Genomic DNA, 27,391 nt, shown 5'->3' with positions numbered 1-27,391 from the left:
CCGGCGGCTGCGCTCCACGTCGAGGGCAAAAGCAGGACTCCAGCGGAGATTAAGATGGCAACCTGGGGCGGGCGCGCGCGCGGGGCTCGCCCCGAAGAGGCGGGCTGGGGCAGCCACGCCCCTCCCCTGGGGCGGCCGGGACTGCGCTCTTGCCGCGGGGCGCGCGCAGTGTCAGGCCGAGCCCAGCCTGGAGCGAGTGAGTCAGGTAGGAGGCTGGCGAGCTGTGAACGCCCCCTCTGCTCCGCTCCTCCCCTCTCGGTAGAAGAGAGAGAGAGAGATCGAGCCACTTCCTCGCCGTCTCTTTTTTCCCGCACAGAAAATGTCCGGGCTGCAGATCAACTTGGGACCCGTGAAGGAGCCGCTGGGCTTCATCAAAGTCCTCGAGTGGGTGAGTCCTCGACGGCAGGGGGATCGGACAGCGGGGCTGGGCCAGTGGCCACAGAGGGGTAACGGGTTTTTTTGGGGGGGGGGTTGTTTACCGCGTTTCCTGGCAGGATCTACCCTACCCACCCCAAACCCCTGGGCAGGTATAGGCTGCGAGCCCTGTCTGGCTCTCCCGCTGGATTTTCTTCCTGCATTCTCTCCCTGCCGCCCCTTCATAAACACAGGCGTGGCCTCCGGCCTGTACTTTTCGAAGCTCGCTTAGATTTGCAGAGGACTCATGTATTTCCAGCCCACCCTGCTCCAGGGATCTATTCTGGGCTGTTTCTAAACACACACACACACACTTACTTGCATAGTTGGTGCAGGGCGGGGACGTCTGTTGTGTTCCATTTCCAAACAAACCATGTGCTTCAGAGTGGGGATCTGGTCACGGGAGAGCTGGGGGGGGGTGGGGATCACGCATAAACTCACGCAGGCAGGTTAATGGATCTGTCGCCTTCCGGCTCTCAGCCGCTTGTGGAAAACCTGGACTCCTCGTTCCGCTCGTCACGTTGGAAGGAGCAGCACGTCGTGTGCCAAAAAAGACCTGTAGTTTTATGCACTGCAACGTAATAAACTTTTAGCGAGATTGCAGCGGGTAAACTTTATGGTGTGGAGGAGATCCAGTCTCTTCAGATCAGTGGACCGTGGAGTAGGAACTCGCCCACTCTCATAATGCAGACTGAGGATTATTCTTGCTCAAAGGAGTTTTTTCTCTGGGGGCAAAAGGGAACCCAATGACTGTACTTGAGGCCGGTCTGTATCAAGTCACTTTAAGGGAGTGCCATGCAGGACCTTAGCATATCCTTGTTGGGAATCCTGAGAGCCGCTGTCAGTCAGAGGAGACCACCCTGAAGTATCAGTTAAAAGGCAGTTTTCTATGTTCCTATAAGTAGGAAGGAACAGGTTGTGGCCTGAGATGTTTTGGCAATGACCCCCTGCATTCCCATGCTGGGGAGGGGCGGGATGTGAGCCTCTGTAAGCAGTGTTAGAATCTGAGATATGAAAGCTAGGAGCTAAATGGCACTGTAAATGTAGGTTATGGGCACGACAACGGAATGTGCACTTTTTAAATAACGAAGAATGCAAAGCTGAAAATGAATGAACTGCACCTAAAATAATTATGTTCATTCTTCACATGGTCTAGTCCTTCCCCTGCGCACCCCGCTAATATTCTTAAGAGGGTCTCTTCTCCAGTCTTCAGAGAATAGGTGGAAGTGGGGAGACAGAAAAAGGTCCTCCTTTCCTTCCTCTCTGAAGTTTTAATCTGAAAACTTAGGCACAGTACTCCGCCCAGAGCTCAGAAACGGTTCACGTTAATGAAATTCCATGTTGCAAAATGCACCTAGAACAGCAGGAGCTTTGAGCACTGTCTGTCAGGGTTTCCCCTTATGAGCGGGGATGGGGGGCAAACTCCACAAGGGTTTCTGGAATACAGTGTTACTTTGGTTGTTGAACTTAATCCATTCCGGGAGTCCGTTCGACTCACGAAATGGTTTGAAAACCAAGGTGTGGCTTTCGATTGACTGCAGGAGCTTCGCGTTGGATGTTCAGCTCCCAAAAAACGTTTGCAAACTGAAACACTCACTTCCAGGTTTACGGCGTTCGGGAGCAGACTTGTTCGGGAGCCAGGCTGTTCGAGAACCAAGGTACCACTGTACCTCCTTCTCACCAAGACTGGGAGAGAAGTCTTCTACACATTAAGGAAAATGCACACAATACTGTAGTTTGGGACTGTATCTTGGATCACGAGAAGCACTCCACCACAGTTATTTCACCTGTATTCTGACAGGTACAGACTTGCAGAATGTAGGTGTAGAGGGCATGCTTGAATGCTTCTCCATGTGAAAATCAATTCCCATTTGTGCATAGGAAACAGTCGTGTCAGTAACAAGGCTGGTCTGCAACTCGTCTTCATGACACACCATGGCTTTTCATGGTTGGGGTTTTGTTTTGTTTTTAGACCCAAGTGAGTATGTAATCGTTCAGTTTCTCTTCCTTGCATTTTGAGTGGTGCAGGCTTGCATAAATGGTGCCGCTGGCTATTTTGGGCATTTATTTTCAAACCTATGAAAAGCACTCCTGGTTGGGGACATGAAAGTGTGCATAGATATCCATTAGACTCTAATGATTAGAGTAAATTTAAAGAGAAAGAGAGAGAAAGAAAGAAACCCCCAAATCACAAAGCAGCCCCCAAACCTCTTAGCCATCTTGTAGTTCCTTTGCAAACCCAACATCTGGAATTTGCACAGAGGCTCTATCCTTTCCTTTTTATTTGGAGATGCAGGAGTTGGAGGAGGGGGTTAAATAGTTTTTCATAGGAGTTTTTTCAGCAGGAACTCCGTTCCGGCACCTCTCAGGTGGGCGCCATTGCCATTAAAAGACAACAAGGGAGGCGTTCATGGTGAGTTCCGGCATCTCTATTTCTAGAAAAATAGCACTGATTTTTCATGACATTGATTATAGGCATTTCCAGGGATCCCCAAAGTTGTTAGATTGTGATCGCATTGGGGTTGCAGTACAAAGGAGGAGAGAAAGGTTATGAGTCTCAAGCTTCTGTGGGCAGTTCCTTAAGCCTGGCAGTGGCGGGCATTTTTATATCTGAGGTTTAAATTAGTATGTGCTTAAACATGCATGCCTTGTTTACATGTGGTCTTAAGCCAAACCATGAATGAGTGAGTGGACAGGTCAAGAGGAAAAATCACAGCCACTTTGCTCCACCAGTCCAGCTGCTGCTGCAGGATCCAGAGCTACGGGTTGCATCTGAGCCTCATGGCTCATGGTTTGTCTCACTCCAAACAAAGTACAGTGGAACCTCGTGTTACGGACGGGATCCATTCCGGAGGCCTGTTCATAACACGGAACTGATGTAAGCTGAAACGCCACGTTTGCACATGTGCACGGTGCGATTTAGCGCTTCTGTGCATGCGTGAAGCGCGTTTTAGCACTTCTGCACGTGTGCGAGTGGCGAAACCCGGAAGTAACCCATTCCAGTACTTCCGGGTTGCCGTGGGAAGCAAGACAAAAACACGCAACCTGAAGCGGACGCAATATGAGGTATGACTGTATGAACTGTTGCCAGGGTTTGTTCTTTGGTTACTCTGATCATAGTTTTTCTGCGACAGACACATCACAAGCCAGGGTTTGGATGTAACACTATGCCAAACCATGGTTTAGCTCTGAGTAAGCTCAGTTGCAACAGCCAACAGGATTGGAGGAGGAGAAAAGTGGCTGTGATTTTTCTCTTGGCTCGCTCATTCATGCTCAGCCATGGTTTGGGTTGAGTATTGCCTGCAAACTGGGGCAAAGACACAAAAATACAAACCATAAGGCATTAGGGCTGCAATGATATGCTCAGTTACATTTAGTTACATCTAGTGAACTCAACAGGATATTCTTCTAAGGAAATATGTATAGGATTGTGTTGTAAGACATGTAGTTAAGCTTACAAAATTCATAAATATGATCTGGTAAATCCACTTTAAATAAATAAATAAATAAATCACATTATCATTTCTAATATATTGAATCATGGTTCTTAATATGAGTGTACATTATTGATGTGCTCTGCAACGGTGTAAGCTTAACTCTCTCAAATGTATGTTCATGTACTGTACCAATTCATTAAAACTGATTTAAAAAAATACTTTGCCAAAAAAAAAAGACCGGGGAGGGGGAAATAACATTAAAAAGGGAAGAAAGTTTGAGTTTCAAATAGGGCTATAATGAGAGTACGAAGTATACATTTGCTAGAAAGTACTTTCAGTTTCAGTCTCCTGTGAGATGAGGTTGAATTTTTCATGTCCTATGGAAACACACAATAGTACAGTGGTACCTCTTCTTACGAATTTAATGCGTTCCGAACGCACATTCGTAAGTTAAAAAAAATTGTAAGTCGAATCCCATAGGAATGCATTGGGAGAAAAAATCCGTAAGTCAAAGCAACCCTATCTAAACCGCATCCAAGATGGCGGATGGAGCTCCGTTCGTAAGTAGAAACATTCGTAAGAAGAGTTATTCATAAGTAGAGGTACCACACTGTATTTGTATATGAGGTGGTGGAGGAGGCAGATCTACTCATAGATCTGAGTGATTTTGCAATAGTTTAGTCTAGGTTGCTGACTCCCAGTTGTTTAAGGACAGCAACACTGAAGAGTTTCCCTCTTACCATTTAGAGGCCTGTTAGAAACCCTGATCTTTTTATAGGTAGGGATGGCAGATAAATTTAATTCAGTTTGCATTTAAAGGCATACATACCTAAATCACACCTTTATGAAACAGTACGAGAACTGAAATTCTCCAAGCATTGCAGTGCAGTTCTCTAGCCAAGTGATGTGTACAAAAATGCATAGACTGGGATAAAGTGTACATGGGAATGCATATACAGCATTAGCAAAATTAACATGCAAAAACACATCACATTAGCGGAAATTGCTTTGCAAAAATGCGCATGTAAAGCAAAATTACATACAAATGTGTGTATATTAGGAGAAATTTGCTGCTGCATTTTCACGAGGACTTAAAAAGAAAAGCATAAGCTGGAAATGTGAAGAATTGAAGACGGGGGAAAAAGAGAAACCAAGAGAACCTGAAATTGGCCAGTTCATCCATCTCTGGGTGTAGATTTGTCCTTGCATATGCAAGCTATTCCGGTTCAGCAGGCAGTTGGCTTTGCCCCGAGCCACCATTTTACATCTGCCTCCACCCACCCTTGCTAGTATTTTGCACCTGACTCCAGCTGGCAGACCTGAGGGATCTAGCACAAAAACAACGTAGCTCCCGTGAGCCTAAAGCCCGCCCACCTGTCTTGTGGATAATTGGAGCTGAAGTCAGATGTTGGGAAGTGAAGTGTGTTGTATGCTGCAATCCGGTTGCTTTTAATTTGGATTGACCATAGACACCTTAGTCCTCTCGTGAGCCCTTAACAGAGGGTTGCGAGGCAGCGGACGGGGGAGAAGCCAGAGGGTATTTGAAACTCTTTACGGATGTGCATTGTGCAGCCTATTGTTGAAGTCTGGACATTTATTTCTGGCACAGATGTCTGGAGTAGCCAAGGGTGCCCTCCTAATCCAGAAGGCAGGGTCACCCCTACCATTAGGTAGAGTGAGGCAATTGCCTCAGGCAACAGATGTGGAGAGCGTTGGCAAGTTTTTGAGGACGGCTGCATACTCTCCAAATTTCCTGATTTTCCAGGAACAGTCCCGGAATTACGAAAGCCATCCCACCTTCAGATTTATCCCGGAATGTCCCTATTATACCTACGGGACCGCCTCTCCCGGTATGCCCCGCAGAGGACATTAAGGTCCACAAATAATAACATACTGGAGATCCCGAGTCACAAGGTGGTTAGGCTGGCCTCGACCAGGACCAGGGCCTTCTCAGTACTGGCCCCGACCTGGTGGAACGCTCTGTCTCAGGAGACTAGGGCCCTGCGGGATTTGTCATCTTTTCGTAGGGCCTGCAAGACAGAGCTGTTCCGCTTGGCCTTTGGACTGACGCAGTCTGACCCCGGGGTTACCCTCCCCTAAGTTTTTATCTTATAATGGTTTTATCTTACTTGTAGGTTTTATCTTACTTGCAGATTGTATTAATCTGCATTTTAATTGAATTCTTTCTTTTATACTTGCGTTGAAATTTTTGTTGTTAGCCGCCCTGAGCCCGGTCTTGACTGGGAAGGGCAGGGTATAAATAAAATAATAATAATAATAATAATAATAATAATAATAATAATAATAATAATAATTTCCCCTGCCAGTGCTGACAGTGCCGATTTCAGGGAGGAGGATGAGCCGGTGTTTGTCCTGAGTGGCGGTGGCTGCGAGGGAGCTTCCTGTGGCCTCTCCATGGCTGCTGTTGGCCTCCTCCCCTGGGCAGTTTGTAGCAGTTGCTAGAGAGTGGGCGAGGAGGCGGTCAAGGGGGGAGGGAGTAAGAAATGACCCTATTTTCATCTGAGGAATGTTGGAGGGCATGCAGCTGTGTGTTCCACATGGCCTGCCCTATACCTCTAAATCTAGCCTGTCTCCTTGCAAGTGCTGAGCTAAGATTCAGCTGCCAGCCCAGTCAGCTTCTGTTCATGAAATGAAGGGAGCGTGTCGTCTTAGCCTTTGCCACAGACAGCAAATTGCCCTGCGCCAGCTCTGGTGCAAAAATATCCCAAGTACCTGAGAGAGAGCTAGTAGCGATCAGAAAGGGGGAGGCAACGACATTTTCCAAGCTGCAACATGTTTTGTTTTAATAGTACGAATTCTTTGATACATGCTTAGGGTAGGCAGAACGAAATGTTGAATTAATGGGTTTTCCCTCCTTCCTTTCTGATGAAAGTCACCCACCCCATAGCCTGTTTTCCCTCTCTGGTTGCTGGAGCAATGCCGGCAACAGGTTTATTCCAAAATCTTCGTCTTTCCTTTTCAAAGACTTATGGGGTATGCCGGAACGTTAGAGCGTACAAGACGCTTTAAGTGGCTGGAAATGTAACATACAAACAAATTAATTCTTCCAGATGTGCAGATTGGGGCGTTCGACGTCAACATCTGGTAAAACTGGCAAGAACTTTATTAAGAAGAGGACAGCATAAATAGAAAGCAATAAGGCTGTTACTCGGTTAGAGGACTATTGGGGTGTTTCTGGTTGAATCATTGGCATGCATGGAAGGGCCAACACTCCCTAAGTTTAAATTACGAATTACGAAGCTCCTCTGGCCCCACAGTGACCACTTGAAAATTGCTGCGGGCCTTGGTTGAACCATCCTATATAATAAAGTGCAAGTGTCTCTGCGTCCAGTATTCCCTGTGTCCCTGGGTTTGCGCTAGTGCGCATGTGCCCCACGGACACAGGGACTGGACAAAGAGGCGGGACGTACACACGCGCACGCTCTCCCCCCCTCAACCCTCTGCCTCCCGTTCCCCTGCGGTGGCGGACCAAGATGGCGGCATCGGGCTCCGGGGCCGCCGCCGGCCGTGGCCCCGTAGCCCGATGCCGCCACCTCCTCCTGACAACCCTACCTGGCCCGTGGGAGGAGCGGCGGGGCCGCGGCCTTCCCTCCCTCTCTGCGCTCGGCCGCGGGACACGACGGGAGAGCGCTTCGTTTATTTGTGTTCCTGGCGCGCCCCGCGGCTGAGCGCAGAAAGGGAGGGAAGGCCGCGCCCCCGTTGCACCTCTAGCGCCCGTTTTCTTAACGGGCTGAATGAGACTAGTTTAATAATGTTTCTGCCTGTTATAACGTTTGTAAACGGCTGTGCCTGGATGCTGAATGACTTTTTAATTGTATTTTTATTGCTTCTTTTATTTCTCATGCTGTATTACAATTTGAATTCCATAGAATTAATTGCATAAAACATTCCTTTGGCTGATTAATATTCTGATTAATATTCTACAGCCTTTTAAATGTGTCTGGGAAGGGTGTGTGTGTTATCGTTTTGCTGTTCTGTTTTAGCTTCTGTGTGGTGTGGAAAGAAACAGAATGGTTGCGTCTAAGCAGCTTGTCTTTTTTTAAAAAAATAAAAAAGCCTGACGTGTGCTTTGTATGTCCGGTGGTGTAACTTCGCAAGCAATATGAACAGCTGCAAAATGGACTCTTAACACATCTCCTGAGACTCTCCTCTTGATCGTTCTGAAGATGCCACACCCGGAAAGTAAAGAGAATCAGGGCATCTCATCTCCCAACTTTCATTTGCTGTTTGTGTGGTCTGAACTTCAGGACAGAAGGTAGAATGGATACCTGCATGTTCTGCCCCCAAGGAATTACACCGCTGGGGAATTAAAAGTCTCATTTCTGCAGCATAGTAGCATTTCGTGCTCAACTTTTCTGGAAGAGCTGTAGCCAAGGGAGCTCCCTATTGCCCAAAGCATCTCAAACAGCCTTCGCCAACCTGGTGCCCTCTGGATAATTTGACATGCAATTCCCATCAGCCTCAGCTAGCACAGCCGTGTTGCCTGTGGCTGATGGAGAGAGGCAGGGCTCTTCCAGGCAACTTACTTATTGAGCGTTCTTCCGAATCTTGCTTGCAGAGAGCTTACATGGCGGTTACAAAACGTCTGGTGTTGACTGAGTATTTGCTCCGATATGTTTGCCAGGCAGTTGTATGGCAGTGAGAATTCCTCGTATTTTGTTTGCAGGGTTTTTACATACAGTGATCATCTAGTGCAAACTGAATTTGCAGCTGTCCTGTATGGGGATTGAAACTGCAACCTTGGCATTATCAGCACCACGCTCTAACATGCCTCCCTATTAATCATTTATCCCACACTTCTCAGTGCATTCCACCCTTACTTTCTAAACTGGAAAAAGTACAGGTTGTTGTTGCTGATTATGATGATGATGATGATTTGTTGCACAAGGTACCAGCACTTTAATCCACTTTGGAAGCCTAAAGTTCTGGTATACTCTAGAATCTTTCCCGCAAAAAACTGACAGTCTGGAGGTGCCCATAGTCCTAAACATCTGGAGGGCACGAGGTTGATGAAGGCTGATCAAAAAGAATGTTGACCTCTGAGAAATTCAGCATGTTTCCCATAGCTATAAAGGTACGCCAGGCTTCCTCGACCTCGTCCCTCCAGATGTTTTTGGCCTACAACTCCCATGATCCCTAGCTAGCAGGACCAGTGGTCATGGGTGATGGGAATTGTAGTCTCAAAAACGTCTGGAGGCCCGAGGTTGAGGAAGCCTGGTGTAGGCAAAAATATTTATGCTGGTGTTTTGAAAAGTGGATTCTTGACTCTAGGAATCCGAAGTGTTTCCTGCCCCTGCCTCCCATTCTGACTGAGACTCCTGTTTCTCCACAAGTAGCGATTTTGAGGTTTAAGCTTCATGATGAGGTAACTATTTTGTTAGAACAGAAGGTGCCCACGAGAGAGGAACCGGAAACTGGATATTCTCAGTTAAGAACAATTTCCTGCAGGATAGGAAATGTACCGTTAAATGCTTTGTGTTGGAAACTGTATGATCTTGGTGTTTTAATTTGTTTTATGGGGTCTTTGACCATACAATAAAATCGGTATTTTATTTGCAAGGGTGTGTACACACCATGCGTTCCAAACACATTGCCAAGGAACACTGGGAACTCTAGCTTGTTAAGTGTGCTGGGAATTGTAGCTCCACGAGAGGTAAACTACACTTTGCAGAATTTTTGTGGGGCATATGCTTCAAATATATTGTGTTTACAGTACACAGAGGAGACAGAGTGAATAAGAGGGTTGCAAGAGTTCCTTCCAGGTGTCATTGGAAAACGGTTAACAGAGCAGACAGATTCCTCAAGGCTTCTCTCTCTCTCTCTCTCTCTCTCTCTCTCTCTCTCTCTCTCATGAAAGTTGACATTCTTGGGATTCCATGCAGAATTTCGAGCATACCAAAAAGATGAATGGAAACAGTCCCAATTATATCAGGTGTAGGGACTGAACCAGCTTTGAGTTCGGAGTGAAGGGTTTCAGGCACCACAGTAGGAGTCACACCATTGCTGGGGGTACCATTTGGTAGCAGGGATGTGGGCTATCTAGGGCCGAGGGGGGTCTTGTCTCCCCCAGTATCTCTTGGGAGGGGGCCTGGACCCCTTCAGTGCATGGACGTAGCCAGGATTTTTGTTAGTGTGGGGCAGGCCTTTTGTTGGGAGGGCAGAACCTCCGTTAGCTATTGATTTTTATTGATTATGGGGGGGCACCTGCCCCCCTGGCTACACCCATGCCTCAGTGTTGTGGGGGCAAGGAGGCTGTGTGCAGAGCCAAACATGGCGCAGCTTGAATGGCTGGTTCCTCCTGAGTGTGAGAGAAGAGGAGCTGCCGGCCATTGAAGCGGTGCTAGGCCTCCTCATGACAATGCTCAGTCGTTAAAATTCTTGAGGATTTAAACTAATTCTTAAGCTGATCGGATGGTGTGGAGGTACGCAAAAACCCCACTTAGTCCCAAGATAAAAGCGCTAATAGGAATACATGTACAGATGGGGGATAGGGTAAAATTTACAAGATCAGAACTAAATTTACCCGGTGAGACCTGCAATAAATTGCGAAGTGTTTCTGTTCAGGATACTGTTGCATTCTCAACCTCCCCCCCCCTGTTTTCTGTCATCATCCTCGTCCAACATTAGCCTGTGTTCTGTGCCCACTGAAAATGCTCAGTCTTCATTGTGTTGCTGTGGGGTTTCCTTTCCCCTGTTAGGTTTCCCACCAGCCTGAAAATAGTTTTACGTCTACAAACCTTGGGTTTCTCTCCCAGGTCTGTTGGGTAGGCCATTCGACTTCCAAAATGTTGGACAACCGAGGCGTGGCTTCCAATTGGTTGCAAGAGCTTCTTGCATTCAAGCAGAAGCCGCCTCAGACTTTCGGGTTCCGAAAAACGTTCAAAAACTGGAGCATTTACTTCCGGGTTTTCGGCGTTCAGGAGCCAAAACGTACAATAACGGAGGTGTTCAGGAACCGAGGTTTGACTGTACCATTTTGGCTGCAAGGATGAGCAGTGGGAGAGTTGAATTCACTATGGGTACATCAGGGCTGGGGAATCTGTGACACTGTAGATGTTGCTTGACACCCAAGTCCCATCACCCTTGTCCATATAGGTCATGCTGACTGGGGCTAATGGGAGTCTAATAACATCCTGGATGGCCACAGGTTGAACAACCCCTGGTGTATGTGATGGGAATACCAAAAACTGCCTGCTTATTGGAATGCTGAACATAAAGGCGACATGTAAGCAGCAACATTTGGGGCACCAAATATGAAATAACCAAGGCAGCCAATTTAATTTGCTGCCTGCGTTGCTGGATCTGGGCTCTGCAAACATAGGCTGTCGTTTTTGTGTCTCTGCTGTTTTTGTTATAGGCTAGGCTGGTGGTGTTCTTCATAAATGCCATTTCCATGCTTCTAGTAATATTACTGACATTGGGTAATATATTGCGTTGAGGAGGAAGTACATAGAGACTTGGGGAAATGAATTGACTCTTTCTCTGCTGCCTGCATAAAAAGTGAGGTATGGGGCAATGTACCACCCAAAGACCGGAAATGGTTGCAAGGTGTGACGGATTGGGCTGGCTTGAGTAGAACTCCAGGGTGTTAAGTGTTAAACCCAGCCTCTTAGTTGATTGACGCATTCCATTCCATGAGGGGCGGGACAGCCACTGGTTTAAAGGGGATGGGTAGCCGTTAATTCAGTTGAGAGGGTTTTGGGGAGCGGGAGCGGGTGGGAGGTTGTGGTGTAGGTTACCAGAGTAGAGTGTTAGAGAGGGATGCAGGAGCTGTATTATCAAGTCTGTGTTATATGAAAAGAAGATGATGAACTAAGAGTTTAAACAAATGAAACCATAAAGAAATATACATGTTCTCCAGTTAAATAAAGCTTTCATCTATGTTGTGTCAAATTGGATGTTCCTCCTTATTCCAGCAACGTATCTAAACTCAAAAGGGTGGTGACTGAAGAGGGGAGATAAAACTAAGCCTGAGGAGCAGGTGGATAGTTTGCATCTCAAAGTCATGCACAGGGGAGGCAAGTGGAGGGAAAGAGTGCCACAAAGTAGCTAAAGGGCTGAGGCAAACAGCTGCTGAGGTGAACCTGAGTTGAGAGGGAAACCTTACTGAGGGCACAAGGTTGTTCCTGTAACATTTGCCTGGAGTTTTTAAGGATACAGAGCCATGTTATTTGGAAAGCTGGAACTGTACTCTATGTACTAGCAAACCCATATAAAAACAGGGAGTTTATTTGGGAGAAAGAAGGAAGGGTGGGTTGTTTGAACGATAACTGAATTCCTTTTGCATACTGCTAGTAATAGAGAAAGGGAGGTACGTCGCACAAGGCCATTCCATTGAAGCTGGTCTGTTGAATCCACAGTTTCCCCAGGGCATTAAGTGCATTCTGATGACTGCCAGTTAAGATTTCAAACAGAAACCCTCCTTTATTGCAAAAGATTTATACAACGAATTCAGCCTTTTTGAACACCCCCCCCAATTTTTTTAAACTGAAAATAGCTTACAGTATTTTCAAACTAGCATGTGGCTGATAGCAATCAGCCAATCTGGGGCCATCACTTCCTATCCCAAGTGACACTGAATACAGTATTTATACAAATCACGATGCATGGGAAAAGTGTTTTTTGCCATTGCTTGCTCATGTGATTTGTTGCTCCATGCAGGAGGCAGGAGAGAGCTGAGCTGACTGAGTTAACAGCTGACTGAGTTAACAGCTGGTGATATAGATAACCAGATATAGCCCAGCCTTAACTTCAGGGGTTTCAGGAAGGAATCTTTGCCTCGACATGCCAGGGACTGTCCAATAGAAGTGGCATTGGACAGGTCAGGTAGAGATGGGCATTGCAGATAAGGCAGAACTTTATTTCCAATATTAGCCATAACTCAGAGCAGACCTATTAAATTTAATGGGCATGACGAACACAGGGACACTATTTTTATTAGGCCTGTTCTGTGACTAGAACTCAGTTGAATACAAGCCACCAACTTTAGATAAAACATCTTCAGATAAAAGCCAGATGCAATGAAGAGATCTTTCCTGAATTACAACTCAGGAAGGGTCGCTTGAACCTCATGTTCCACAATTTGGGTGCCACCACTGAGAAGGCCCTGATGACCATGCTTTCAGTGTATGTGGGATACAGAGAAGCTCCCTTCCCTAGCGCTTAGGGAGTTGGAAGACTGATGCAGGAGAAGGTGGTCCATTAGGTATTGACCCAAGCCACTTAGGGCTTAAAAGGTACAGTATTTCCTAACATTTTAAAATTGTGCCAGAATTATAGCCAGAAACAGATAGCTGGAGGAGCTACTGCAGGATCAGTGTAATATGAGCCCACTTACATACTTGCTGCTGCATTCTGGGATCAATGGAAGTTCCCAAAGGAACTTCATAGTTAGTCCCGTGCAGATTGTGTTGCTATAAGGTAGTCTAGACCTGCCTTACTCAACCTTGGGTCCCCAGTTGTTGTTGGACTACAACTCCCATTATCCGTGACCACTGGTCCTGCTAGCTAGGGATGATGGGAGTTGTAGTTCAACAACAGGTGGAGGAGACCCAAGGTTGGGAAAAGCTCACCTTAGGCTACTGTAAGTTGTGTGTTAAATAAACTGGTGAAGAAGGACAGTTTACCTTCACCAAAGCAAGCCAGTGTGTATGCTGAGATTATGCTGAAGCACAGACAGGCAAATCCTGTATAACAACCTAGGACTATAAAATTTGCAGTTTATACAACAAGAGCTGGCATTTCTAGGAGGCTAATTACCACACTTCTGTGGTGCAGCTGTTCACGGTTGTTTTCCAGGATATAGTGGTACCTCAGGTTACAGACGCTTAAGGTTACAGACTCCGCTAATCCAGAAATAGTACCTCAGGTTAATAACTTTGCCTCAGGATGAGAACAGAAATTGTGTGGTGGCGGCGCGGCAGCAGCGGGAGGCTCCATTAGCTAAAGTGGTACCTCAGGTTAAGAACAGTTTCAGTTTAAGAACGGATCTCCCACTGGAGAACAATTTTTTTCCCCATTTTCTGCTGCATGAGATTTTTCAACTGTTCTTATATGTTCTTTCAATGCTGATTTCATATCCGAAGTCAGTTTTGTTCTGTAAGCTCTAGGTTTTTTTGCAATTCATGTTTTTCTCTTTTCATCATAATCTTTGTTTTTTGCAATGAAAGAATTCAACATTTTATTAAACACATAGCAAAAGTAGTACAATATGAAGTTTTAACCCGAGGTACCACTGTATTCCCTGCTTGCTCACCTAGCAGGCCACAGACTGTGGGTCAACCCAGTTGGTGCAGTTCATGTGAAACTTGCATGGTGCACACACACAAAATGCCTCTCTGTAAGCAGGATCATGGCAGGCTCAGGGTCTCTCAAATGAGAAAGGAGCTTGATTTCTGCAAGGTTAGACCTAGCTTTCAAACTGGTGGGTTGTAGAGGCAAAGAGATTCCTTGGCGGTCCCATCCTTTCTTAGTCTAACGCCAACAATTCACCAGGCCACACTCATACCATACAAGTACATTGCTTCCGCTCCCCAAAGTCTGTTTGTGAATGGTGAGGAGTACACTACAGTTCCCAGGATTCTTTGGGAGAAGCCATGACTGTTAAAGTGGTATCCATGTGCTTTGAATGTAGGGTACAGATATGACCCCAAGCTCTTTCCCTGTTAGCCATCAAATTCTCAAATCAGTGAATTTGGTGTTGCAGACCCAGAAGATTAGCCTCTTAAAAAAAAGCTGTCAAGACCTTTCTTGAGAGCCAGTGTGGTGTAGTGGTTAAGAGCGGTAGACTCGTAATCTGGGGAACCGGGTTCGCGTCTCCGCTCCTCCAGAAAGGAGAATGTTAGCCGCTTTGAGACTCCTTAGGGGAGTGATAAAGCGGGATATCAAATCCAAACTCTTCTTCTTCTTCTTCTTCTTCTTCTTCTTCTTCTTCTTCTTCTTCTTCCTCTTCCTCTTCCTCTTCCTCTTCCTCTTCACAGAAGTCCTTTTATGAGTAAGATATTGTCTTAACGCCAGCTGCTTTTCCATTGGCCCCGTTAACAATGTTTCATTGTTTCATTGCTGTTGTTTTATTGGTCCTTTCTGAACTTTTATCTTTCAACCAGCAATTGAGAACACTTTATTTGCTATAAATTTGTCAAATAAAAGTGTTAATATTCTTAAAACGGTAGAATGCGTTGTACCATTTCAGACTGCAAGTGGGGAATCATCTTTCTGAATTCTTTTGCCCTGACCGCTAGCCGAAAAGGATGCAGGGCAAAGTGTCGCATCTGTGCATGCGCACGGAGCGGTTTGCACTTCTGCGCATGTGCGAAGCGTGATTTAGTGATTCTGTGCATGCACAAGTGGCAAACCCAGAAGTAACCCGTTCCAGTACTTCCGGGTTTCCTGCGGACGTTTGCCGGAATAGACGCTAGGCAAAGCGGACGTTCGCGGAGGTATTACTGTATTAAGAATTGTCTCCCCCTGGTGCACAGTATTGCCCCAAGAGTCTATCTACCTTAGTTGGGTAATCTGCAGCCTTGCAGATGTTGCTGGACTCTTAACTCCCATCAGCCCCAGATGATTTAGAATGATCTAGAACTTTAGGGGCCTTATAAATTAACAGTCACAACAATTATAATTACAGTGATAATCAGGCAGAAGGGTGGAAAAAAATGGCATCACAGAGAGGCAGTGGCTCCAAACTGTATGGAAGGGAACAAACAGGTTCCCAGAAGGTCCACAATTCAAGATGACCCATTACTGATCACCTTGTCACAGCATAGGAACTTTTTATGATGTAAAAGGGCCGTCAGAAAGCATGCATTCCCTCCTCCATGGTGTACGTGCTTAGGCGCCCGAAAACTGCACTAATGCGTACATTTGCTTTTGTCTTGGTCCTTTGCAGATTTTTGCCATCTTTGCATTTGCCACCTGTGGAGGTTACAGTGGAAAAACATCTCTTAACCTCACCTGCGACAATGTCACAAACGTTTCTCTTCAAGCCAGCTTTGCATACCCTTTCAGGTAAGAGCCTTTGAGGATCGCTGCCACTTGTGGCTCAAAGAGAGAGGCCTTTCTAATTGTCCACGCAACAAACACGTCTCTCTCCAAAGAGCTGCCCTAGACTTGGGGAATACCGTGTGTGTGGACAGGAATGGCTGGTTCCAGGTTTGAGGAGGCTGTGGTCAAAGTGCCTTTTGAAGCTGGAGACTCTTCTCGTTGAGACCTTCAGGGCTTACCTCGCCGTTGGAGGCAATGCCGTTAGAGGGTTTTCTGCCTCAGGTGCCAAAATAACTTGACTGGCTTTGGGCAACGGGGCGGGGAAGGTGCCACCATTTGCTGCTCTGCCTCGGGCAGCAAAATACCTTTGGCTGACCTTGATGGGAGACCACAGCGGTTCTTACAGCAGTGCAGCAATGACAGCTGGGTCTGGCTGCCATTTCAGTTTCCCACAACCCCCCGGGGTTGCATCGTGGAGGGCTATCTCGGGAAAGTAAAATGGCAGTGATTATTCTGGTGTCTGATGTTGCTTGGAGCTCTGGGTCAGGGGGGAAAAATGTTTGAAGGAGAGGTCCCAATCCAGCAGCAAGGTGGGCCCTGAGGACAAGGGAGGTCGAGTAACCACCACACAACATTTTAGACCACATAACTTTAGTTCCTGAGCACCCGCATCAGTGGGTAATATGTGATGTTACAAGGTGTTTAGTATGTTATTGGCCCGCAGCCTTACATTTGTTTCTTTGAAGTGTATGGTATTGTTTTGACAGCTGTAATCCTTTTCCTTTTTACGTGTTTTAACATTATTAAATTAATTTTAAAAACCCAACATTAGCTATAACAGATGCTCTTACACTTTTTCTGGGGCAGGGGGCAACTAAGACTGCAATCCTATGGCAGAGCCCTATGATGAATTGATGCCTGCCTCCTCCCCCCCCCCCCCCATTTACCTTAATGTTAGTTAGGCCACCTACCCACCAAGTGAAGCAAGGCTCTTTTCTGCCTCTGCAACCTCCTCCTTCCTGCCTTCCTCTGATAAATGCCAAAGGGGATCTTCTTCAGAGTGAGAGCTTCTGGGCAAGATGGTTTTAAACTTAGGAGTTTTTAAAGTTACTGTGATTTTCAAAGTTGATGGAAAGAACCATTGTCACCTATGAAGCCCAGGCTGAAATGCTGCGTAGGGATTGGTTTTGCATTTCACTCTGTTTGGTTGGGAATCTTGCAACTGGAAAAATGAGCTTCAGCGGTTTTCTCTCTCTCTCCCTTTTAACTGTCCGGAACTCAAGGTTGCACCACTCTGCATTTGACAATCCTTCAAAGGAGCAGTGTATGAAACTGTGGAACACAACTTACCTGGTGGGAGACTTCTCCTCTCCCGCTCAGTTCTTCGTCACTTTTGCAGTCTTCGTGTTCCTGTACTGCATGGCTGCCTTGGTGCTCTACGTGGGTTACTTGCACTTGTATCGGGGCACTGGTAAACTCCCCATGATTGTAAGTTGGCAATGCCTTGCTTCCCCATAATTTATAGGACTCAGTAAGGATATGTGTGCTGCTTATCGGTTGGGTATTGAGTCTACTTGATTTGTGTGTTCCGTGCTCCAAGAGAGAGCTGTAAATGGGCTGCTAAATCTGGAACCAGTGCGCTTTAAAAAAATGATTAGGGGTACTCTCATTTTGACTCAAGAAAATCACAATTTTATAGTTCAAATCGGGGGAAACAAATACAGTAAATGGACAAAAGTACAAAGATTCACAAAATGTTTAGGGGTATGTGTACCCCTGCGTCCCCCCAGAAAAAAAGCACTGTCTGGAACAATCCAACCACCACAAAAAAACATATTATTTAAATTGGTGATTCCCGTTCTTAATATCATTACATTCAGATTGTCACTTTTTTATGGACCATTTTTGTTAGTAGTAGAGGGTGGTGAAACCGGCTGCCCTCAAAGGTTGTTGGACTCCATCTCCCATCAGCCCCAGTCAACATAGCTGATGGTCAGGGACGATGGGAGTTGTAGTTCAGCAACATTTGGAGTGTCACAAGTGCCTCACCCCTGCTTTAGTGGGAAGGCATGGGGTTCTGCACAGCTTTGGAGATGGTTCTGTGTACTTCTTGGTTACTAACCGTGGATAATTTACCAAACGAAACACTTAAATCCTTATTTTAAAAAGTGTTACGGAGTGGATTGTTTTGGAAGATAGGAATTCTCTTTAAAACCCTGAAAATCTCTCAAAAGTTAACTTTTGATTAAATTAAAACTCTTTTAATACAAAACACATGGGCATTTTGTACATTTTTATATGCCTTTCCTGGGTGTGAAGGATCCAGGGCCCATACCTGACCTCTGGATGTATTTGAGAGGTTACCCTTGAAGCTGGGCAAGTGTGGTGCACTCCAGATGTCCTAACTATGATGCAATGATTTTTTTCTTCCTATTCTCCTTGCCGCTGGGATTGCAGGAGCTCTGGTGAGTGTGGCATTCCTTTCGCATGTTGAGTTGCATTCTGAACACCAAGACAGGGCCCACTCCAGCTTACCAACCTTTTTCTTTACGGGACTTCTTAAACACAGAAACATTAAGGCCCATCCCTCAGTGGCAGGGCAGGTGCTGAACATGCGCAAGGTCCGAGGTGCTGTCTTAAGACCTCTCCAGTTAAAGGGAGCAATGGGGGAGGGCCTTAGTGCATTGGTAAGGCATCAGCTTCGCATACAGAAGGCCCCAAATTCCATCCTTAGCATCTCCACATAGGGCTGCAAGCAATCCACATGTTCAGCTGCTGTGTCACTGAGGGATAATAAAGGTGTATGTGTGGATCAGCCCTGGGTAGCTCTTAGCAGTGACTTGGTTTGCTGACCAGTTGTGTGCATCTTCCACTGTCCCCTCCAGAATAGACAGCTAACAACATTTGTTAAAAAACAAAACATAACCCAGTAGCTTTTCTTTTGGGAATTATAGGGACAGAACTACCTAAATTGTATAGAAATTTATGTATGCTACTATAGCAGCAAGAATGCTACTTGCCCCAAATTGGAAAAAAGCAAGTGTCCCAGTAAAGGAAGAATGGATACAAAAACTTAGGGAATATGCAGAAATGGCGAAACTTACCGGAAGAATTAAGAAATCAAGATAACTAACTTTTTATATAAAAGAATGGAAAGGGTTTATTGAATATTTACAGATAAATTGCAAACAGATAAAAAAACATTAGCAGGATTATTGTAATAGCCTGCAGTTTCATAAGAGTATATATTTAAAGTGGATGGTTAAATGAATCCAAATTAAATGAATTTGGATATGCAGAAGATATTTTAGAAATAAATTTAAGGAACCGCAGAAAGAGGGAGAAGGAAGTCAAACTTTGAAAAGTTAAATTGACTGTAAAATGTATAAACTTGAAAAGTATAAATAAAAACTTTTAAAGAAAAGAAAAGAACAGACTGCTAAGGGTGCTTGTCTTTTCTCCTGATGCAGGACTTTGTTATCACAGTGGTTGTCTCTTTCCTGTGGTTGGTGAGCACATCAGCCTGGGCTAAGGCCCTCACAGACATCAAAACATCCACCGGAGAAAGCTTAACCAAACTTCCACCTTGCGTGAACACCAGTCGATGTCAGTTTACTGACATCAGAAGCTTGGGTTCCTTGAATGTCTCTGTGGTATGTATGCATTACCAGATGCTGGGGCTACAAGCAACTAGAGATCCTCATGTTTTCTTTCTTTCTTTGAGAGTTTTCCCAGGAGACAGAATACTGGTCTAGTTTGGGGATAGCTAACATAGCGCTCTCCTGATGTTATTGGGCTACGGCTTCCATCACCCTTGACCATTGGCCATGCTGGCTGGGACCACTGAGCGCTGTGGTCCCATGAGCACCTGTAGGGCACCACATAAGCTGTCCCTGGTCTAGACTAGAGGAACCAACAAGGCAGTTGTGCTTCACATAATTTATTCAGAGCATGTAGAAGGACCATAGCTCAGTGGTAGAGCATCTGCTTTGTGTGCGGAAGGTCGCAGGTTCAATCCTTGGCAACTCGACCTTTTGGCTAAGACTAGAGTGTAGGAGGAGAGTCTTGAGAGTCTCATGGACTGCGAGAAGATCAAACCTATCCATTCTGAAGGAAATCAGCCCTGAGTGCTCACTTGAAGGACAGATCCTGAAGCTGAGGCTCCAATACTTTGGCCACCTCATGAGAAGACTCCCTGGAAAAGACCCTGTTGTTGGGAAAGATGGAGGGCACAAGGAGAAGGGAATGACAGGACGAGATGGCTGGACAGTGTTTTTGAAGCTACCAACATGAGTTTGACCAAACTGCGGGAGGCAGTGGAAGACAGGAGTCCCTGGCGTGCTCTGGTCCATGGTGTCACGAAGAGTCAGACATGACTAAACGACTAAACAACAATAAACAGAGTGTAGGCTGGCTATTCTCTGAATTCAACATTCTCTAGCTGGGTTTTGACCTTGACCTACCGCTCGTCCATCCTGGAAGGATTTGCATGCCTTATTATATGCTTCTTCCTGTTGCTGCCTGCTGAAAACACTTCTGTGCACACCCAAATCCCTCAGGGGCAATAAATGCTGCTGTACTTCCTGTAGATTGATTTGGAATCAAACATTCTCTAATGAAAAAATATTAATCCCAGTGCATCAGTTTGGACTCATACACAGCTCTTCAGAGCAAGATGCATTGGGACTGGTCAATTTTCATATTCTGAACTTCCGTGACTGTTTTTTTTAGGTTTTTGAGGTCTTGGTGACGATACCTTTGAAGTTAGAGGGGGGTTCTCATTTAATACGATATAGTAAAATGCTTTTCCTGGACACTCTGGGTCAAACAGCATAGTCTGCTCAGTCACAGAAATATTTTCCCCTGAAGGTAAAAAAGAAAAAGAGAACAGATGCTGGAAGCTGCAGTTTCAATCGGAAGTATCTTGGTAGATTGGGTTCTTCCCCTGCAGGACAAAAAACTCAAGGGAGACATAATTTTTTAAATAAGAAAACTGGGCCAAGAGGAAAGAGATAAGTGTGTCCTGCGCCGAGGCAAACACCCAGTCCGGATAGCAACTTCCTGCAGCTCTTTGGGGTTAGAACAACATTCCTTGGGGGAAATGTTTTAGTCTGACCTTGAGCAGTTAAGAACTAAAACAGGGACAACTAATGTGGCGCCCTCCATAGGTTGTTGGACTACAGCTCCCATCAGCCCCAGCCAGCATGGCCCAGTGGTCAGGGATCATGGGAGTTGTAGTTTTCATGGGAGTGATGGGGAGGAAGGGACCAGAGCAGGTCTGTTTTGTGATTGTTCTGAGATTCTAACACTGCATTATTTTCTCCACGGAATTCGTGTTGGAAATGTAAATTGTGGGATGCAGCTGGTAGGATCAGGCAGGTGCACTAGTTGCCTGAAAGTTCCTCCTTAGGCCAAAATCTCCATCTCTTTTCTCCTTTTCTTCCTCCTAGGTAATTGGTTTCCTCAACCTGATCCTCTGGGCAGGGAACGCTTGGTTTGTCTACAAGGAAACCAACTTGCATAAACCTCCGGCTGCCGCTCCTCCGACCCCAGGCAACCCCCCACCTCATTCGGGGATGTAAGGAGCATGGAGAGCCATCTGCTATGGGGTGTAACCTCTTGCTGGCAGGATGGTCATGGCAGCAGGTTGTTGTTGTTGTTTTGTAAACCCCCCTCCTGATAATGCAGTTCATGTGTGAAAAATGGATGGATTTCTTTTTTTGTTGTTGTTCTAAAACTTCTGTCTAAGAGGAAAGAATGGAGATCTCTGCTCAGCCCCATGTGCATCCAAACAGATCATGCCACAGCACTGAAGCTTATTCTGTGCATTGAAAATAAGGACACAAGTTTCTTGATTTAAAGCCTAGGAGAGTTTAGCTGTACAATTTTCTAAGGGCTGCATTTCCAGCTGGCGCAGGTCTGCACGGAGTTGTGCTGCTCAGTGTAAGCTGCAGCCTGATCCTGTATATGTTTACTCAGAAGGCGGTCCTGTTGAGATCAGTGGGGCTTACTTCCAGGCAAGTATGCTTAGGATTGCAGCCTAGGTCTCACCCAAGCATATATATATATATGCTTAGGTGAGACCAAGGCTCACGCATATATATGTATATATGCCTTTGGCTGCCTTGCAGGTAGGAATTGTACATAACACTCGAGATGTACATTGTTCTTAGTTTGCACTGCTGCCTGGGACAGTGTCTGTATGTGAAACTCCCGTCACCAAACTTTAGATCTGTAACTCTAAAAATGGAACAGAGCAGGGCTGGGGAACCCGTGGAGCTTGTTATATGTTGCTTGATCACAACCCCCTTTCAACCTTAACCATTAACCATGCTGGCTGGGGCTGCTGGAAGTTGGCATTCCGCAGAATCTGGAAAGCCACAGGTTTCCCACACACATAGAGAGGCTAAAAGCATTTCTCTGCACTTAGTCTATATAGACCAGAATATGCAAGAGTTGTTGAAAGGAGCTCTGCACAAAATAATGGCATCTGAAGAAGCAGGCTCCAGAAACTTGAACGGAACCCTAACCTTTAAATCAATGTTGAATTTCTAGCCCTTGCAGGTGGTAAGAAAATGTGAGGCTTCATTTAGGATAACAAACAGCCTCTCTCCCTAGCTCCACACCTCTTTTGCCTTAATCCAGGCTTTATCTAGCGCTTTGCAAACCAACTGGACTCAGAATTTTGAATTTCTTTAAAAAAACAACCAAAGAAGCCATGCTTGCTGCAAATTATTACACAGTGGCATGTAAAATCATAACAACTACTAGTAGAGCTTGCAAATTCTCATTATCTGGTTAATTCCCCTAAACCCTCAGTTTAGGTTTTGTGATTACAGGGTTCGGAAGCTATCATGCGTTTAGCGTGGCATTCCGGAACTCCTGGCCAAACTCGGCTAAAAAGCTGCAAGTAGTTCATCTTTCTGTGTATGTAGAATTCTGCACAGTTTGGATTCCTAAGGATCTTAGTTTTTCTTACTTCAAATAACTTTTAAAAATGCAAGGTTTCAGCTGTCATGGTTACAGATGCCAAAAATGAAGCTGCAGCGCTTGGAGGATGGATGGATGTCTTACAGCTGTGCCCTTTTCTTCATGATTTCTGATAAACCTGCCCATTGCCAAATTGTTCCTCCACTGCCTGCTTCATGGACTATCTCCCATTTCTAAGCTGCTAGTTTTCCGAAATATTCTGGAAAAGTGGCAGAATTCAACAGGAATGCAGAAGGGAGCATGCATATGGAGCACGTTTATGGAAAATAGCTGCATAAATTTTAATGGTGCTCAGAATACACTGTCATAATTCATCTAATTACTTTGGGAGAGTTCTGCTATGATTTCTATTCATAGCATAGGATTCCACCCCCCACCCCAGGTTCTGATGGATGTATTTACAAAAGCTTTGCATGAACTCCCAGCAGTGTATTTTCCACCACATTGTTGATTCAGTAGGATTTTCATCGTGAGATGTCTTGGGAGTAGGGATGGGGAACCTGCAACCCCCCGAAATTGTTACTGGCGGATTAGATTACAGCTCCCAGGATTTTTGATCAGTGATAGTGGTGGCTGTTGGAGCTGCTATGAGACTTGAGTCCCAGCAAGATGCAAAGAGTAGGGATGGGGTAATCTGACACTTCTAGTTCCTCTCACTTTTTCCACTCTTTGGATCAGTTTTCCACATTTCCACTTCAGTGTGTGATTTTTTCTTTTTTTATCACCAGCATTTTAGTGTGAATGTCTCTTAATATGCACAAAATTGCATGCAGTTTCCCCTAAAACACACACACAGTTTTGCAGAGCTATTTCCCCCTAATATAGTGCATCTTTATGTACACTTTACCCCAATATATATATATGCATTTTTGTACACATTGCTTGGCTGGAGAACTACATTATGAAATTCGGAGAGTTTTTTCATGTTCACTTTTCACTGAGTGACAAGCTTCCAAAACAAAAAACAAAAAAACCACCCACAAAAAACCACAACCAGACCGCTGTTTGAAAACCAGTGATTTGAAACAATGAAAAAGTGTTAGTAGATTGTGGTTTTTTGATATGACATGCAGGCTGTGCAAAGAACAACTGTCTCATTTTGCTAACAGGAAATGTGTTTCCCAAAGCAGCGTGATCTGCTTTTATGTTTTGTGGGAAACTACAGCGGTCCTGAAAATTAAAATGAAATAGCTAGTAAGTTGCTATTTTTGCTCCCAACCATTCTATATGCATTTCTTTTCTTTTCTTTTTGATGAATTACACTGGTGATTGCTTCCCCCTTTTTTGTCAGTGAAATCAGCATCCAAACAGGTGATAGAAATTAAAACTGTTTATGGGTGCCTCTGCCTATAGAATTCTTGTATCCCAACTTGAGGGGAGAAATCTGGAGAAGCAGCCATGGCACATGAGTCTGGATTGCTTCCTCTCTCACTTAAATGCTCAGCATGCCAACAGGCGTGACTTGCAGTGTTCCAAGTGTTATCATCACATCCATAAGGGCTAGAAACTTGTGAACGTGGTTTAAAAACGAAAAGCTGAGATTCCCAGGAATGTGGATTTGTGCGCATTGTTTGTTTATTATGGGTTGTATCCATTTGACTCGCGCAGCAGATTTCCATTTGTGAAGCAGAACTCCTCTCTCCTGCAGCCCTTGCCCTCAAAATCTGCTTCGGAGGGTCGGGTGACCCTCTTCCGGAGGGTAGAGGAAGAGGCAATTGCATTGTGCGAGTGGAATGCTTCTCACATAGCAATGGATACATGTTTCACATGGCTAAAACAAGCCGATCTAACCAGTAACACCTAGCTTCTTAAGCAGGAAGGTTCTTCATCACATAACATACGCTGAAGCCTTAATCTGCACTCAGGGTGTTGGGAAATCTGCATGGTGCTCAGTGCTGAAGAGTGGAGAATTGTCACTTCAAAGGCAGAATCCTAAGTTTCAGTGCCTGTATATATATATATATATTTCTACATCTCTTTGTTTATGCTGCTTGTCCCCCGCCCCAACAATTGTTTCCTACTTGCTCCAGGCGTGTGAACAGAATGCATGAAGAAATAAAATGCCTTGCCAAGTTACCACAGGGAGGTGCCTCATACATTTCTGAAGCCGCTGTGTGTATATTCTGCTGCTTGTTTTGAATGGTTGTTCTCTGCACTTCTCAGGGCTGAGGTCATGTCCCTTTGGGGGCCTTTATTATTATTATTATTTTTACTCATCATGGCTCCCTCCCTCCACCGTTGCTTGGCATGAATGTGCAGGGATCAGACCTTATTTTCTGCTAGATCGGGAGCTTAAGGATGGGCCATAGCCCAGTGACAGAGCTATGCAAGCAGGTTGGTCCCAGGTTCAATCCCCTGGGTAGGACAGGGAAAAGACTCCCAGAAAGATGCTGCCGGTCAGTGTAGACAGTACAGAGGTGGATGAACCAAAGGGTCTTAGAATAAGTCATTTCCCCAAAGCAACTGAAGATTCCCTCCACCCCCAAGCTCAGACAAGCAGATAACCCTGACCTGCGAACTTTGATAGGAATCGGGCCTCATCACAAGACCTGTTTGTGGCCTATCACCTTGCTGTTTCTTTCTTTGGCCAGGTTCTGGGTTCATACTGTTGGTTGAAACTGACCCCAGCCGCACAAACCGCTCGCCTCCAACCAGCAGGGTGGATTTTCCCACCCAGTACCTGACCTGAGAACCATTCAGGTGTTTCAGTGGAAGCCTTTTCTAGGTTGGCCTACAAAATCTCAAAAAAGAGAACTTTGGGCCTGAATTGGGAGCAGAAGGTTGAGGGCACGACAAAGAGGGTGCACAAAACCACATCCCCTTTCATGGTGATGGGGAGGAGCAAATTGGGAAGCCCTTTATACAAAAGTCACTGGTGCTTCTCTGGCTTCCGTGCTGTGGGATGCCAACGTGCGCTCCCCCCACCCCCCAAATGACATTGCGCTGACATGGCATCTTTCAGGTCCATTGTGGGAAATTCAAAATGGCAGCTGGCAGCACAGAAAGCAGAAGGAGCGCCAGTGAGTTGGGCACCCCTTGAACCTTCCCCTTTCCCAATAGCCAAAATGCACACACACACACACCCCACACTTTTGCTACCATCAAATAGGGTGATGAAAACGGTGGGGTTGGTACAGTAAAACTATTCCTCTAATCAGTTTGCCACTAGTCTACTCAACCTGTGGTGGCACCCGCACAACAGCTGTATGAAGGGAGAGAAGTGCATAAAATGATTGTGTTAGATAGCCCCTCACACTGTCTCAAATGCTTATAAAACTGTTATAACACTGGATGTACTTCACTATGCAAATGTATGCAAATAATGCTGCTTTCTAGTAATGCTGTAAACCAGTGGTTCCCAACAGGTGGTCCGGGGACCCCCAGGGGTCCGCGAGCTATGCCAGAGGGGTCCGCAAGATGCTATTAGAATAAAAAATATATTAAATATATTTCGTATGATAACAGATTTTTTGTTTTGGCCGCTTCCTGCATGAGCAGAGTCTAGCGCAAAACTAGAATTAGATAGAGGCAGTAGTTCTGCTATATGCCGTTAGGTGGCGCTTTACAAACACTACTGTTTTGCAAAGAGGCAGCGCGCACATTCTACTAACGCTCACCTCCCCAAGATGCTTTGCGCGCGTCGGCTTCATTTGTGTGCTACTGCGCAGGTACCCTGTCTTCTCCATTCCCCTCCCTCCTCTCTGGCGCGCGCTGCCTCTTTGCAAAACAGTAGTGTTTGTAAACAAAGCGTTGTTTTTCGCGGAAGCTACAGTTCGCACAGTTAAAAATGGACCGTTGGTTGAAAAGTGGTTCATCTCATTAAGAACTGAAAATTAAAACTAACTGTATACTGATGGAGTACTCTGTTGTAACTGTAAAAAACGTATAAATATAAAATATAAAAAGACTCTTAATTTGGCTCTCACTTTTTAATTTTAGGATTAGGAATTAATGGGGGTCCTTGTCACAATAGCGGCTCAATGAGGGGTCCTCGAGAAAATTTTGTTGGGAACCCCTGCTGTAAACAAGCACATTTGGGGAGGGGAGGGAAGAATGCTGGAATGAAATATAGCTAACAACCACCCCCCCATTAACTTGGGGACATGTTACATAGCATAACACCCACCATTTTTTACCCCTTGATACTAGATCTTTCCTAAATCACCCCAGATGTAGATAGCACAAAGAAATTCATATTATTTTCTCTTGCAAAGAAATATGGATGTGCCTTTTTAAAAAATCCACTAGCAGTGAGCTCTGTGTGTTTCTTTACATGACTATGGAAGTGCAGTGTGACTATCCCTGATCAATTGAGCTCATGTGAAATTGCAGTTGATTCCATCATTTGCTTTTTGTATACATGTGTTTTTTCCCCTCCGATGGCAGAATATGGAGGCTAAATGCATTTATTATTTAAACACACACACCTTCTTACTTTATATAGTTTTTTTGCTTGTCTCTCACAAGAATTGTTTGAGATCCCTGTATGTGTTCTGCACACACAACAAATGCAATAAAACAAATTGCTCAGTGACTATATTAAA

General features: G+C 45.3%; 2 protein-coding genes across 2 annotated transcripts in view; one reads left to right on the top strand and one right to left on the bottom strand.

The window, feature by feature from the left end:
• KMT2B (lysine methyltransferase 2B) overlaps positions 1–777 on the bottom strand; it is a 65,764-nt gene extending 64,987 nt beyond the window's left edge. Inside the window, exon 1 of the mRNA XM_060275713.2 lies at positions 733–777. Coding sequence (XP_060131696.2) covers positions 733–774 — 42 coding nt within the window. The 5' untranslated portion in view covers positions 775–777. The remainder of the gene's footprint in view (positions 1–732) is intronic.
• LOC118086573 (synaptophysin-like protein 1) lies at positions 152–27,391 on the top strand. The gene is made up of 5 exons (XM_035118348.3): positions 152–388; positions 15,763–15,881; positions 17,141–17,345; positions 19,328–19,510; positions 21,308–27,391. The coding sequence occupies exons 1-5, from the start codon at positions 320–322 to the stop codon at positions 21,437–21,439; spliced, it is 708 nt and encodes a 235-aa protein (XP_034974239.1). The 5' UTR covers positions 152–319; the 3' UTR covers positions 21,440–27,391.

The sequence above is a fragment of the Zootoca vivipara genome, chromosome 6, assembly GCF_965207765.1.
Source record: "Zootoca vivipara chromosome 6, rZooViv2.hap1.1, whole genome shotgun sequence".
NCBI classification, from domain to species: Eukaryota; Metazoa; Chordata; class Lepidosauria; order Squamata; family Lacertidae; genus Zootoca; species Zootoca vivipara.
Note: the sequence above shows the minus strand (reverse complement) of the source record. Positions and strands in the feature narration are given on the sequence as shown.

What these genes read in the sequence shown, in the direction of transcription:
- LOC118086573 (XM_035118348.3), top strand. Translation starts at nt 320, where the DNA reads ATGTCCGGGCTGCAGATCAACTTGGGACCCGTGAAGGAGCCGCTGGGC. An exon ending in TCATCAAAGTCCTCGAGTGG is followed by an intron (nt 389 to 15,762) that starts GTGAGTCCTCGA and finishes GGTCCTTTGCAG; the next exon opens with ATTTTTGCCATCTTTGCATT. An exon ending in AGCTTTGCATACCCTTTCAG is followed by an intron (nt 15,882 to 17,140) that starts GTAAGAGCCTTT and finishes CCGGAACTCAAG; the next exon opens with GTTGCACCACTCTGCATTTG.